Here is a 16,583-nt window from a genome sequence, read left to right as displayed (position 1 = left end):
TCCAAAACAAAAAGAAAAATAACAAACTAAAAATATTTACATGTGCAAAATTTTATAAAATTAAAAAAACACAAGTAAAAAAACTAAAATATACATCAACTCTCGAGGTTTATTTGATGCAATCCATCTAGATCTTGATAAGGATGTGGTAATCAAGGTTCATGAACTCTGACTCTTGATATATCCAAATCTCGAGCCTCATAGTTATGTTCATATTTCAACCTCTATGAAGGCTTGAGCACTTTCTAGCATTAGTTTGCCTTTGTAATTCCAACTCTTTTTCTACAAACAAGGAAAGTCAAATTGTGTGAGATACAATTAATTGAATAAATGAAAGTTCCACGAATACATTCAAATAAAATTTAAATGTCTAACTCTCATCCTATTTTTATTAAATGCCTAAGGCACAATGCAAATGTCCAAAGTCCAAAAGCTACAATAATAACCCAAGCCCAATATCTAATATAAATGTTCAAGCCCAATATCCAAAATTCCATACAAATATCCAAAGCCCACATGAAATAGTAATGAGTTCCAAGCCCAAATAACCAATATAAATATCCAAACCCGACAAGCCCAATATACAATACAAATGTTCAAGCCCAAATCAAATAATAATTACAATACCCAAACCCACTATCCAATATAAATGCCCAAAGTCCAAATCAAATAATAATAACAATATCCAAGCCCAACATCCAATATAAATATCTCAACCCAATATTCAATAAAAATGTCCAAGCCGAAAAGTCCATATAATTATTCAAAGCCCAAATCTAAAAAATGAAAATAATTAGGCCCAAATTTAATATTTCAAATTAAAATACAAATTCAATACACAATAATTAATCAATACAAATTAAAAACATGTTAACTTAAAATTAAATCATTCAAAATAAAATCCCAAAATCATCTAAATCCAACCCCTTTACACACAATATTCAAATTAACCAAAAACTTAAACACAATATTCAAATCAACATTCAAATTAACCCCAAAATTCACACACAATATTTAAATTAACCAAATATACCCAATGTCCAAATTAACCCAAAGTCTAAATACAATTATCAAAACAACCCAAAATTTACACAATATTAAAATCAAATAAATGCAAATTTAACATTAATAATACCCAAAATTAACCAAAAGCCCAAAATCAATAAGTTAAATATCCAAGGCCCAAACCAATGCATACATTAAAGCCCAACTGAAATAATAATAACAATACTAAGTCCAATATCCAAATCCACAATTATTTCCCAATTAATCACATACCTACTAAAGCAACAGGTTTAAGACTATAAACTAGAAAATGGGTGAAATATTGGAGGAAAAGAGCATTTTATAAGCAGAATTGGGAACTAAATTGAGGAAAATTTTAAAATGCTCCTCCCTACATCACCAATCTATCCCAAACTACACATACTCTCTCTTCCCCCTCTACAAACACTGATCTTAAATCTAAAAGTGCAAACACAGTCCCAATTTGCCTTACAATAATCCAACCCATAAGACCATAGAAACATATCAATAAGTCCTATATTACACTGACATACATGGCAATTGACAAAATGAACCTTTCCCAAAGAATCCTGGAATGCAAACTAAATCTCCAAAATTATTTTGCTAAAAAAAATTCCTTCTTATAATAAATTAAGTAAACGAATATAAGAAGTTGCTTTTGTATAATGGTTCAACCAAACCAAATTGTTGAATTAGCCTAGTTTTACAGAGGATTTTGTCTCTTCAGGCTCCAAATGTTAAAAATCCGAGATTCAAAATTTCCTTTTCCACAGCCTATCAAAGCAAAAAAAAAAAAAAGAAGGTATATGCATTCTTTTTCCTTAGTTTCTCAACAACCAAAGAAAAAAGAATCAAGATTACAAGCGCTTCAAATCTTGGAGTGAGATAATTGCAGATAAATTAGTTGAATAACACCACAAGAAACTCGAAATTCAACAGAAACAAACATAAATAAGTTCTAAATACAAACATGCATGGCAAAGAACAAAGAAATCACCTTGTGATAGAGTGCTTTCCATGCATTATCATCATTCGCAGCCTTCCGCATTAACGAATTGGTCATCGAAAGCCGGCATAGACTCGAATAATCCAAGTAACTGAGCGCATGAGTCGTAATCTCCGGCACCAACTGCTCCATCATCGAGGCCCCGTCTGCCGCTCCGATACCACCAAAGCCCTATCTTGTATCTCCTCTGCACCACCGTTCAAGTACGCCGCCGCAGCCGCCATTGCCGGTTGAGACAGTAGGGTTTTTTTTCTTTCGGGGGGGGGGAAACAAGAATGGGAAGGAAAAAGAAAAAAGAAAGGAGGGAAGAAGAGAAAGGGGGGCGTCGTCGGTTGAGAGAGTAGGGTTTTTTTTTGGGGGGGGGGGGGGGGGGGGGGGGGGCGGAAAGAAAGAAGAATGAGAGGGAAAAAGAGAGGGGAAAGGGGGGCGGCGGGAAGTTAGGGTTTTGGGGGAGAAAGTGAGGAGAGAGAAAAAATAATAAAATATTAATAATAAGATAAAGAAAAATGAGAAAAAGAAAATAATAATAAAAATATAAAAATGGAATAAAATAACTAATAATAATAATAACAAAAAATAAACTTAAAAAGGGATGAATGGACAAAAAATATCAAATATATTTAAATTTGAAATACAAAAATAAAAAAAAAATAGGCTCAAAATCAATACAAAATAAAATTAAGACAATTTTTGAGGTTTACAAATAATAATAATAATAATAATAATTTAAAGGGATGAGTGGGTCAAAACAATCAAAAATCTTAAAATTGAAAACTAAGTATAAAATTTAGCAGATTTAAAGGGAAGAGTGGATCAAAACAATTAAAAGTCTTAAAACTGAAAATTGAGTATAAAATTGGGCTCATAATCAATACAAAATAAAATTAAGACAAATTTTGGGGTCTACAAATATATTTGTCATTTATATGTAACATCTTTATCTTTTATTAATAGTTTTACAAATTTATCCTTGATTTTAAATACCTTATTGTTTTTTACACAATAAAATAATTAAATAATATAATTTTAATTAATAATAATGATTAAGAATAATAATTTATACTACTAAGGGAGGGTATTAGGTCTTAGGAAGGATTAGGAGAAGGAAAAAAATTTTCAAGATTACAAGTGTTAGTATGGAGGAAAGTACATGTAGAGAATACATGGAATATATGTTTATGCTTTATAAGAAAGTAACTAAGGTTAGAATTGAAACGACTAAATTGAATCTTTATATAAGAATATTAAAATCAGTAAAATTATCAATTTGAAATATTATATAAAAATAATTTATTAATTTTAAATATAAATATAACAATTTTTGTTTTAGTCTCATTGTAGCATTGTTGGAGATTTTATCAGTGATAGATTAAACTTTCTGAAAGTGGATCAATAATGAATATTATGATAGAAGAGTTACATAATATTAGTAATAAATGATTTTTATCTTTCACCTTATATATGACTAGCTAGACATTTAAAACCTAAACATTTGTGCTAGAATACCTTTTTTTTTTTTTTGATATTATTACGTTTGATTATATTATGTTTAGTTTTAAAATATTTAATATTAAATTAAGATTCATTTTATAAGTCTTTATATTTAATAGGCGTAATATCATGAAACAAAGGTTAAGTTAGCTTGATGGTGAGTAGAGAAGTATTTAAACTTTTGGTTGGGGTTCGAATCCCCCAACTTTAAAAATTTGGAGCCAAATTTTGGGACGGCGGCAAAAAATATATTATACGTTGTTAATAAAATATTAATCTAAAAAAAAAAAATTATTAATATTTTAAATTTAATATTTAATCATTTTAAAATTTTTAGTCCTTTTTAATCCTATTAAATTAATCAATATTATATATTTTATACATATAATATAAATTTAATATAATATAAATATAAAAATATGTAATATAAAAAAATTGGATTCAAATTTCAAATTGAATTAAAAAAATACATTTAATATTAAATTAAGATTCATTTGATTCAATTATATTTAATAATAGAAAATAAATAATAATTATATATAATTTTTTAACATTTAATTAATATATTAATGATATAGAAAAAAAGATTTGTGAAGAAAACTATTATAATTATTTTCGTGTTGGAATATTTTTATTTAATTATTTATTAAAATAATTATTTTTAATTTATACATAATTTTTTCATTTTTTGTTTATAAGTCTTTATATTTAATAGGTGACATATTTTATAACAAAAGTTAAGATAGCCTGTTGGTAGGTGGGTGAATAAATGAACAATTTGGTTGGAGGTTCGTATGCCCCCAACTCCAAATTGGCAAGAAAACTATATTAAATATTATATATATATATATATATATATATATATATATATATATATATATATATATATATATATATATATATATTTAATTTAATATTTAATAATTTTTAAATTTTTAGTCCTTTTTAATCCTATTAAATTAATTAATATTATATATATTATATATTTTATAAATATATTATATATTTAATATAAATATAAAAGAAATTGAATTCAAATTTTAAATTGAATTAAAAAATATTTTTAATATTAAATTAAGATTCATTTGACTCAATTGTATTTAATAATACAAAATAAAATGATGATTATATATAAATTTTTTAACATTTAATTAATATATTAATGATATAGAAAAAAAGATTTGTGAAGAAAATTATTATGATTATTTTCATGTTGGAATATTTTTATTTAATTATTTATTAAAATAATTTTTTTTAATATATAAAGAAAATTTTCATTTTTCCTTTATAAGTCTTTAGATTTAATAGGTGTCATTCTTTATATCCAAAGCTAAGTTAGCTTGATCGTGGGTGGGTGAGCATTAATTGAAGTTTTCGGTTGGGGTTTGGGGCAGCCATATGACAAAAAATATATTATATATTATTAATAAAATATTTTAAATTTAATATTTAATAATTTTTAAATTTTTAGTCCTTTTTAATCCTATTAAATTAATTAATTATATATATATATATATATATATATATATATATATATATATATATATATATATATATTTAATATAATATAAGTAATAATATAAATATAAAAATATATAATTTTAAAAAAAATTGAATTCAAATTTTAAATTGAATTAAAAAAATATATTTAATATTAAATTAAGATTCATTTGATTCAATTGTATTTAATAATACAAAATAAATGATGATTTCATATAATTTTTTTAATATTTAATTAATATATTAATGATATAGAAAAAAAGATTTGTAAAGAAAATTATTATGATAATTTTCATGTTGGAATATTTTCATTTAATTATAAAATAATTATTAATTATTTATTAAAATATTTCTTTTTAATACATATGTAAATTTTTCATTTTTTTTTATTTATAAGTCTTTATATTTAATAGGTATCATACTATATAACAAATGTTAAGTTACCTTGAGGGTGGGTGGGTGAATATTTAAACTTTTATTTGGGGTTCGAATACCCAACTCCAAAATTTTGGAACGAATTTTGGGGTTGGAAAAAATGGCGAAATATTGAAAGCTTTTATATTTGGCAACATTTTAATCCTTGAATGTAACATTATTTGAAAAATATATTTAATGTGTAATAAAATGTAGATTCTAATTTATATAAAAGGATTTCACAAACAAAAATATTATATCAAATTATTCAACTCATTTTATGTAATCCAACAACTAAGAGTCATATGTGTGTAACCTAAATCAATATATAATTATAAAAATAAAAAATTTATATTTTCAATAAATATGTGGATTGTAAGATGTTAAAATAAAATATGTTTGAATATTATAAAGTATTATCTAATCTTAATTATTAATATATCATATGAAATAAATTTTAAAATAATATTTTATACCATGTTGCAAAATAACAATAGGCGACAAACAAATTTTATCCCTAAAATTTTATAATATTCTTTAGTAATAAAAATTTCAATAAAATATTTTGTTGTGAAAAATATATCTTGCGACAAAATAATTGTCACTAAATATTCATTATTGTCGCAAAAAAATTTCATGAATAACTTACTAGCATGACTTTCTCACTATCAATATTTTTTTGTGACAAAAGTTACATTTTTGTCACTAAATTTGTTGCGCCTAATAAATTTTGCGACGATTTTTAAATTTTGTCACTAATAATAACATTTAGTGACAAATTTTTTTCCCACATTAAAACTTCGTCACTAATTTTCCTATTTCTTGTAGTGATTCCACGTTTCAAATTTGAGGAAATATGTTTTTGACCCCTCTCATATTGTGGAGTTGGAGCCTATTTAGATTTTTGAAGACTTAACTTATGAAGAAGTACCAATTCAGATTATGGATGTGATGGACAAGGTACTACATCATGCTGTTGTCAAGTTAGTAAAGATCCAATGGAACAATCATAGTATTCGAGAAGCCACTTTGGAATTAGAAGAGGAGATGAGAGAAAAGCACCCACATCTTTTTCAAGACCCAGTTATGTCAAGTTTAGAGGACTAAACTTTTGTTAAGGAGAAGAGGATGTAACATCCCAAAATTTACTCTAGGGGCAAAATAGTAAATTACAAGTAATTAATTCATTAATTAAACTCATTAAGGGTGAAAGAATCCTTTTACAATTAATAATCTTAGGTATAAATTAAATCTTCCTCTTGCCTTCTTTATTTAGAAAACCCTATCAACCAAAATTAGAGAATTGGAGATCCTAGGGCTCGAGGGTTAGAGGTTCAGAATTTGAAGTTTAGGTAAGATTCTAACCCTAAATTACTTAAATTGTAGTTAACATTACAAATCAAAATTTTTCAGTCTGGGAGTTTCATTTATAGAACTATTTTTTATGCGGGAATAAAAGTAGATTTTATTCAAAGAAGCTCCCCATGCTTCAATTCATAGATTTTGCTGAAGGGCTTCTCCCTACTGCGCTTCTGACCAAAATATCTTAACTACAAAGCTAAACCTTCTCTGTTGCAGCCCATGAATCAAAACACTGGTCGAAGAAGAAGAAGAAGCGAGAGGAACAAAAGTTAGCTATAAAAAGTTATCTTTTGTTGGGAAGCGTTTCCTTAGAAATTTTTATTCAAGTGTCAAGTACTGAAATTGTATGTTCCATAGCTTTGCCAGAGTCTACCAAGTCCAATGGGAGAATCAGTAGTTGACTATGGTAGAGTTCCTTACATGCCAGATGTTATATTCAACATTGTAAGCATTTCACCCTCACCCCAAAAGAGTTTAATTAGATTTCATTCTCAGCCGTTTCTTCCAGTCTCACTCTACATCCCTATTTTGATTACTTCATAAACGTCTCATTTATCATCTTTTGTAACTGCCTAATTTATTTTCAGCATAAATCAGTTAGTTATTTGTCATCGCCCCAGCAAAGTTGAAGAAAGAAAGGCTTAATATTAGGATTGTGTTAGTAGTGAGGATTGTGTTATTTTTTATTTTTTTGGTAGTTTAAACCATAAATTGTAACATCATGGTATTATCCATCAAAATTATTCTGAAAGTATTATTATTGTTAGACGTATTCATAGAATTTTATTTTTAAAAAAATCAGTTTGTATTCGATAATTCCTAAAAAAGAAAATCAAATGAGGGTCTATAGTTTCGGCCAACTCTTAACTGCAACTAAATAAAAAATTAAATCTTTTAATGAGTGTCCTTCATAGTTGCACTAATAAGAATACATGTGTAGCAATTTATTTCTACTAGCTACCTTATGTCTCATTTGCGTCTTCTAGAGGAGAAAGTTTGTGGTGGACAACAAAATGGAAATTGGGTTTGAGCATTGATGAATTTGAAGGATTGAATGGAGAGTTTGAATTCTTTAATTGACAAGGTCTTTGAAAAGGCAAGTTCTGATGCCATAATGAATTTGCAAATTTGAAGAATAAAAGAGAGAATTGCTTTTGGTTGTTTGTTTTTTTTTTTTTTTAAACTTGAAGTTTCTGCAATCTTTATACACATAAGTTACAATGGATAGAAAGAGAGAAGGAAAGAAATGATATGATTTTTGAATTATTTGATAAAATTTATAAAGCACTTTTAAAAAGTTAAAAAATTACTTATAATATTTCTACTTTAAATAAAAATATTATCATATACATTCTTAGAATGAATTATTTGATCAAAAGCCTAGTTATAGTTGGAAATTAGGAATAAGGAGGTCCAACAACACATCTACTCCATGTTCACCCTAATTTTGTTTTTTCGGATTTAGTGGGATGTGTAAGGGAAAAACGTGGCTTAATCATAACTACAATATAATTTAAATGCTATATACCTAATTGATGTATCATTTCTTTAAGTACGTCTTAAAATATATTAATATTAGGATTGATTGTATGACATAAGTAATGGACTGCGGAATATATTAGAAACTAATTAAATAAATTAGACATAAATATATATAGATAAGAATAAATTTAAAATTAATATTTTATTTCATAAATTGTACAAAAAATCAAATATTTCTTATCAAAGTTGTGCTTTGGGAGTCTTGAGGGATAAAATCATCTATGAATTTTGAAAAAAAAAGGGATGTACTTTATTTATTTATTTATTTGTTATAGAAGTTAATAGAAAATAAACCTCCCACACCGATCGAGTTTATTAACTTTCTCCATGTGTTAAACGACTTCAGAGTAAAGAAAATTTAATGTGTTTGGTCTATTCATTGATAGTAGAAAGTGACCTAAAATGATATGAGACCTAATGCATTGAATTCTTTAATGGTCTAACCGTTTTTAAAAATATATCAATTATAAAATACTTGAAAGTCCAAAAATGTTCACTCTACACTAATTTCCACAAACTGAAGTGGGTGAAAAAATAATTAATAGAAGTGAAGGGGGTCAGTGACTGACTTGGTGTTGTGCTTCTATATGAATGAGTGATTCCCACCTGGAACTCACCATTCCAAGGTTCTGAAGTTTCTCTCTTCTCTGCCCACCCAGCACCTGTCTCTCTGTCTTTGGTCTGTATCATTTTAATTTTATTTTATTGCGAAGAAAAGTCTGTTTTACCTTTATGGTGATTGGATGATCAGCAGGTGTTTTCGGAAGGGAGACACACATATTTGTAAACTTAGATATATATAGAGATATATCTCTTCAGTTTGGTGAGTTAGAAATGTGGAGGCTCAAGGTTGCAGATGGGGGCAATGATCCCTACATCTACAGCACCAACAACTTCGTGGGAAGACAGATATGGGAGTTTGATCCTGACTACGGAACCCCAGAAGAGCGAAATGAGGTCGAAGCAGCTCGTGAGAACTTCTGGAAAAACCGATATCAGGTTAAGCCCAGCAGCGACCTCCTTTGGCGGATGCAGGTGATTTGATCCCATCTATCTCAAGTCTTGATATCACAACAGATATTGATCTGTCATCTGCGTCCTAGATTCCAGTTTTTCACTGAATATACATGTCTTCCATGCATACATACTTCTTGTTTTACGTAGTCTAGCTAAATAGCTTTTCTTATTGTTAACTTTATTCATTTTTGCTCCCTGATATATATATATATATATATATATATATATATATATATATATATATATATATATATATATATATTCTCATATTTTGCCCCCCTTCACTTCATTTCCTAGCTCTACTGCTCCTCAGCATGTGTAGCCTCTATTTTTGGCTTACACGTAGACTTTTTAATAAATTGGGAAAAGAACATGTTGGTGAACACTTGACCTCCCATCAAATGAGATGACCACATAAGAAGACCATATGAGGTTCAGCTCCTAGCAAATGAGGCTATGATATCATAAAGGAGACAAGAAAAAAAAAAAACAAAAGATATATTACGGATACTATAAGCGTGGTTTAAAATATCAATAAATATAGATATATTAATACTTGGATTTCATAGATATATCGAAAATATTAGAGAAATATCAGTGGATAGTTTGACAGAAATATTGATAAGATGAAAATTATTCAAAATTCATGAAAATATTTGGAAAAACTCCAAAAAAAATTATAAAATAAATAAAAATACACATGTTAAAGTTATTTTGTAAATATAATTAACACATATATGATTAAAGAGAAAAATATTAGTGAATGAGGATATACGAGTCTTAATATATAATATATTATTTAATTTATCAAATTAATTTCAATTTATAAAATACTATAACTTCATTATTTTTTTATATTTTAGTATTTTTTTTGAATAAATTTATATTTTTAATATTTTAAAATAAAAAGATTCAAAATTAAAAGGATAAATATAAAAAATTTAAAAGTAAAGTGATAGTAATTAATTTTTTAAAATATGATTAATGAGATACATGATAATATATTTAATATTAAAATTATAATTTATTTAATTCAAATGCATTTAATAATGTAAAATAAATGATGACGCATATATAATTTGTTTAATATATATATTTTTTATATTTAATTATCATATCAATGATATAAAAAAGTCTTGTTAAGAAAATTATAATGTTGGTTTTTATACTTTTATAATAAATTAAATAAAATTTAAAATAAAATAATTAGATTTTTTTAATAATAAACTTTAACATATTTAAATTAAATATATATTAACAAAAGTGAGCTTGGCCTAGTGGTAGCCAAATTTCAATCCAAACATTTCGGCTTGGGTTCGATTCCTGGTAAGCTTGCCACGTTTCAAACCATGACTACAAGTAGGTGATTTTGGGTCTTGCCCTAGGTTGAGAGACCATCAACCAGATAGTTCAATAATGAGAGTAAGACCTATTGTAAAATCGAGTTTTGATATCATGTTGAACAATCAATTTCTTAAAAACTTAAGTTTAAAGGATTTGGACTCATAATAAATATTATGCACATTAACGATTGTTACACCTATCTTCACTCTAATAGTCCCACCTAACTTGGAACAATTGTACAAATAGATGTTTACTATTGAGGTTAATTTACCTTTTCTTTTCTTTTAAACTTGTTCTTCACTAACTCCCATTTCATTTGGCCAAAAAAAAAAAAAAAAAAACCTGCAGTTTTTGAGAGAGAAGAATTTCAAACAAACAATACCACAAGTGAAGGTTGGGGATGGTGAAGCAATTACATATGAGACAGCCACAATAGCACTGAGAAGGAGTGCACATTTCTTTTCAGCCTTGCAGGCAAGTGATGGCCATTGGCCTGCAGAAAATTCTGGCCCATTGTATTTTCTTCCTCCTCTGGTGAGTCTACTCAACATCTTCTCACCCTCATCAAAATCATGAATATAGACCATTTTAACAGCCATTCTCAATGGCATAATTTCATGGAAAATGCAGGTCATGTGTCTATACATTACAGGGCATCTTGACATAGTATTCCCCGGAGAATTTCTTAAAGAAATTCTTCGCTACCTATACTGCCATCAGGTACATATATTTTGAACCTAGTCATCATTCTAACCTCATAAATGGGCTTGGAGCTTTAAAGTATGAAAATGGCTTATGAACATTGCAGAATGAAGATGGTGGGTGGGGATTTCATATTGAGGGACAAAGCACCATGTTTTGTACAACCCTCAGCTACATTTGTATGCGTATCCTTGGAGAAGGGCGAGATGGTGGAAGAGACAATGCTTGTGCAAGAGGGCGTAAATGGATCCATGACCGAGGTGGAGTGACATCCATTCCGTCTTGGGGAAAGACTTGGCTTTCAGTATGGCCATTTTAAACACAAATTCATATTCATCCTATGCCATTTATTCTTGTGTGTTGGACTGAATCTTATATGAAATTGTTTCTTCCATGCAGCTATTTGGCTTATTTGACTGGTCAGGAAGCAACCCAATGCCCCCAGAGTTTTGGCTCCTCCCTTCTTTTCTTCCTATGCATCCAGGTTTATGCTATGTCCACCAACTCAAGTTCTTGAATTTAACATCTACTTTGCACTTAATGTATTTTACATATTAAGATCTTCTTGCATGGAATTTGGAATTTGTCACATTGACTCAGAACAGAGTCGGGACAAAAAGGATAAGCGAAAAGTTGAGCAACTTGAGCTTTATACATTGATAAGATGGCACATGAATACATACAAATCCAACCTGGGACCGGTTTATTGGTCTTAAGGGCTTCCATTGCGATGTCTACCAAAACATCTTATACTAAAAAGATTTTATTTTCCTCTCTTTGGTATTGCTTTGTCTTGGTCTACCTTCTTTTCATTTGAGTCCTTAAATGCAGCAAGAATGTTTTGCTACAGTCGGATGGTTTACATGCCCATGTCGTACTTATATGGTAAACGATTCATTGGCCCAATCACGCCTCTTGTTTTAGAACTAAGAGAAGAGCTTTTCCTTCAACCTTATAATGAAATCAACTGGAAGAAAGTACGACATCTTTGTGCAAAGGTAAGTTTTGATTTTTTATGGAAACAATTTCTTTTTCCTATGAATATGCTACGCATGCATGAAACACACATTTAAAATTGTTTAATATTGCAGGAGGATCTCTACTACCCCCATCCCCTAATACAAGATCTAATGTGGGATAGTTTGTACATATGTACCGAGCCTCTTCTTACTCGTTGGCCCTTCAAAAAGTTGAGAAAGAAGGCTCTTGAAGTAACAATGAAACACATCCATTATGAAGATGAAAACAGTCGATACATTACCATTGGATGTGTGGAGAAGGTATTTTTTCAGTAATGGATAATGACTATTCAGACAATATGTCACTTCTTTGGGGTACTGATATCGCTTAAATTGAACAGGTATTGTGTATGCTCGCATGTTGGGTTGAAGATCCAAATGGGGATTATTTCAAGAAGCACCTTGCTAGGATCCCAGATTATATATGGGTTGCAGAAGATGGAATAAAGATGCAGGTCAGAAGACAAGTTCAATCACTAATCTCCTAAACAGTTGTAGGAAAATTAGATAATATGTGTTGATCTTTTTCTTAAAATTTTTCAAGTATGCAAATGGTTTGAAGCTGCTTTTATCCCTTTCCTGCCTAATTGGTTTTGAAATTGTCGATTATTGTAGAGCTTTGGTAGTCAAGAGTGGGACACTAGTTTTGCCCTTCAAGCACTGCTAGCTTGCAATATGACTGATGAACTTGGACTTGCACTCAAGAAAGGACATGAATTCATAAAGGAATCTCAGGTTTGATCTTGAATTCCATAGTTTATTTCTTTACTTCAACCAGAATCTACTTGGGTTTCTCATGGTCTATTTACTTCATACTACCTGAAATCTTGAAGGTCAAGGACAATCCTTCTGGTGACTTTAAAAGCATGTACCGCCACATTTCCAAGGGATCGTGGACATTCTCAGATCAGGATCATGGTTGGCAAGTTTCTGATTGCACTGCAGAAGGTTTGAAGGTAACTCTTTTTGCTCAAACACTTCAATTAAGTCAGGGCTTGCAGATTAACTGAAGTTACTTGGTTTCTTACTGAAGTCCCCTCTCTGTCATAGTGTTGTCTTCTCTTTTCAATGATGGCACCAAAAATTGTTGGTATGAAGATGGAACCTGAACGACTATTTGATTCTGTCAACATCCTGCTTTCGCTGCAGGTGAGACTCATCTTCCTTATGCCATTTCTATGGTTATCCCCTTCACAAAATAGGTCATAACTTCTTAGTAGCAATAACCCCCATTTTTTAAACCACCGTAGAGTAAAAATGGTGGTTTAGCTGCCTGGGAGCCTGCAGGAGCTTCAAAATGGTTGGAGGTAAATTACTTCAACATGTTTAAGTAACTTCAATATTTTTGCATTATCTCTCTTTCTTTCTCACTCTCTGTGTTCTTTGAATCTAAATCAATGCCAATCTCTTCTCTTTTCAGCTACTTAACCCCACTGAATTTTTTACAGACATTGTCATCGAGCATGAGTAAGATTCTTGATAACAGACCAACTTTCTTTTCTAACTTTGATAGCTTTAACGTCCTTGGAGACTAACAGAACAGTGATGCAGGTATGTTGAGTGCACTGCATCAGCCATTCAGGCTCTAGTTTTGTTTAAGAAGTTATACCCAGGACACAGGAAGAACGAGATAGACAATTTCATCACAAATGCTGCTAAGTACATTGAAGACATGCAAATGCCTGATGGCTCATGGTATGTTTCTCAACTGCACTATTATTATTTCACTAAGGAAATCTTTTATTATATATGCAGTGCAGATCCATTTAAACAAAGAAACATTTCACCAGGTATGGCAATTGGGGAGTATGTTTTACCTATGGCTCATGGTTTGCACTTGGGGGCCTAGCAGCTGCTGGCAAGACTTACCACAATTGTCTTGCTATTGGTAGAGCTGTTGAGTTTCTACTCAAATCACAAAGAGATGATGGTGGTTGGGGAGAGAACTGTACTTCTTGCCCGGATAAGGTAATTTTTACATGCCACCCACTGCTCTGTTTTCTGGTATAAACATGGACAAAAACAAGTAATCCTTGTGCTTGGTGATACAGAAATATACACCTCTTAAAGGAAACAGGTCAAATTTGGTACAAACCGGGTGGGCTCTCATGGGTCTGCTTTCTTCTGGGCAGGTTAGTTTTTACAGTTCCATCATCAATATGCTTACCTTGGTCTTCTACATTACTTTCACAATATGGCTTCTTCCCAAATATTTGAGTCTAACCTTTCCTTTCTAACAGGCAGAGAGAGACCCAACACCTCTTCACAAGGCTGCAAAGCTGTTGATTAATTCCCAAATGGAAGATGGTGATTTTCCCCAACAGGTAGCTCACTTGGTTTTGGGAAATGGAAAATGATGTTCTTTTGTAGCTGACTATATATACTGGGTGGTAGTCTAACCATTTAATCATCAATTATCTATGGCAGGAAATCACTGGAGCCTTCATGAAGAATTGCATGTTACACTATGCAACTTATAGGAATACTTTTCCATTGTGGGCTCTTGCACAGTATGTAAGTGGGTGCCATTGCCTTAAGGCTGGTTGCATTGCCATGCCGTTGAAGCATCTGTAGGAGAAAAGCTCAATGTTGAGTAACGTCGAGGCCTTTGAGTAATGTCAAGTAAATGAAAGGTTTATCTATGCCACAATTAAGAACTTTGAAGAATAGTTTGTGCAAGAGAATAAAACAATAGCAGACCCTTATTAAATGAACATCATTGTGCAGAATATATATACAAAAATGGGTAGAAAATGAAAGACAAGTCAACTACTTCTGCTTAAGTTTAGCTAATCAATTGAATCGTGCTGATACAAATGGAAAGAATAAATCTTCTCCTATTTTATATGTTAAACAACAGTTGAATGATTATGCGAAAATAATCTAGCCATTGTTGGTTTAAGGGTATCAAAACAAAGGACTAGCCCAAAAGACGCAAACAAAGAACATAATGAATAGTAAGAAAAACTTATCGGCTGAAGGGTGACAAACATGCACTGTCCTTGAAATAGATCCACTCTCCTCGAAGACAAACTTGGTGCACTTGGGTACCAGTGGTCTACCTCCAGGATTCAACAACCCAATCTTGCCTTGGGTGCACTCTGTAAGCGAGACGTGTACAACTCAGGTTCTAAAAAAATTCCTCTACATAGATGTATGAAAGGCTCTCTGAAAACTCTCTAAAAAATTGGTATTAAGAGAGTGAAAGGTGACCTACTTTCATAGGCCACTAACACAGTCCCAATGGGACTCTACTTGTAATCAAAACATGACTCAAAGTGGAACGGGATTCTACTTATAAGTGGAATGGGACTTCACTAGCACAATCACAATAGGACTCTTCCCAAAAATATAAGACTATTAGAATAAAATAAAATAATTATTTTGAATTTTTTAAAAAATTAGCCGAGATCGCGCGCGCGTAGGATGCGTGTGCGAACGCGACGTGCATTAAGAAATTCTAACCCAACCAGCCCGAAGCCCCACTCAAATGGGCTTGGGCCCCATGGGCACGCGAGGCTCTCCCACACCTCTTCACAAGCCCATTAGACTAAGGAAAGTGGGCTAGTTAATAAACCCACTAAAGATGTTCCTCTTTTTCCTATGTGGGACAAGCAAAAAAAAAGCACTTTTCACATTTACACTCTTCCTACAATCATTGGCTCCTTGAATGAATATTCTGGTAGAGGAAAGATCCTTTGGAATAGCATTGTTGTGGACCTATATTTTTCATGTGCGTCCTCACTCAATGATGACTCGTTTTTTAGTGAAAAACTAATTTTTTTTTAAAAGGTGGAGTCACCACTTATTTTATTTTTAAAAAAAATGGAAAACAAAATAAGAAATAAAACCCTAAGAGTGGCTAAAAAACGTGTTTTTGAAAACCCAAGTTTAAGTCCAAGAGCCAGGTTACCTATTAGGAATGTATCATACGATAACACCCCTTTAAGGCCTAAATAAAGGTATCTACTAATGAGTTGAGACAACTATGACAATTGATTTGTAAATTAGTGGATATCAAAGAAATAAGTAATGCACAATCAAGACAATGGTGAAATCATAATTTGCATCACTCAAATGAACCATGCATTAAAAAAAAGGAAAAGTCATCTAACCTTACACCAACTAAAAAAAAAAAAGAGATTTTGGAACTTTACTTT

The 16,583-nt window shown here is 30.3% G+C and overlaps 1 protein-coding gene across 1 annotated transcript; it reads left to right on the top strand.

Moving 5' to 3' along the window:
• The first annotated feature begins 8,964 nt into the window (after positions 1-8,964).
• Positions 8,965-15,137, top strand: LOC100261496 (beta-amyrin synthase 1-like). The gene is made up of 18 exons (XM_059739783.1): positions 8,965-9,376; positions 11,051-11,236; positions 11,333-11,422; positions 11,511-11,708; positions 11,804-11,888; positions 12,236-12,402; positions 12,496-12,684; positions 12,765-12,878; positions 13,039-13,158; positions 13,257-13,379; positions 13,474-13,572; positions 13,674-13,730; positions 13,844-13,890; positions 13,975-14,118; positions 14,214-14,391; positions 14,475-14,555; positions 14,664-14,747; positions 14,851-15,137. Exons 1-18 carry the CDS (start codon positions 9,176-9,178, stop codon positions 14,995-14,997), a joined length of 2,310 nt encoding a protein of 769 aa, XP_059595766.1. The 5' UTR covers positions 8,965-9,175; the 3' UTR covers positions 14,998-15,137.
• Positions 15,138-16,583: the final 1,446 nt, after the last annotated feature.

Source organism: Vitis vinifera, chromosome 9 (genome assembly GCF_030704535.1).
Source record: "Vitis vinifera cultivar Pinot Noir 40024 chromosome 9, ASM3070453v1".
NCBI lineage: Eukaryota > Viridiplantae > Streptophyta > Magnoliopsida > Vitales > Vitaceae > Vitis > Vitis vinifera.
This window is presented reverse-complemented; position numbering and strand designations above follow the sequence as displayed.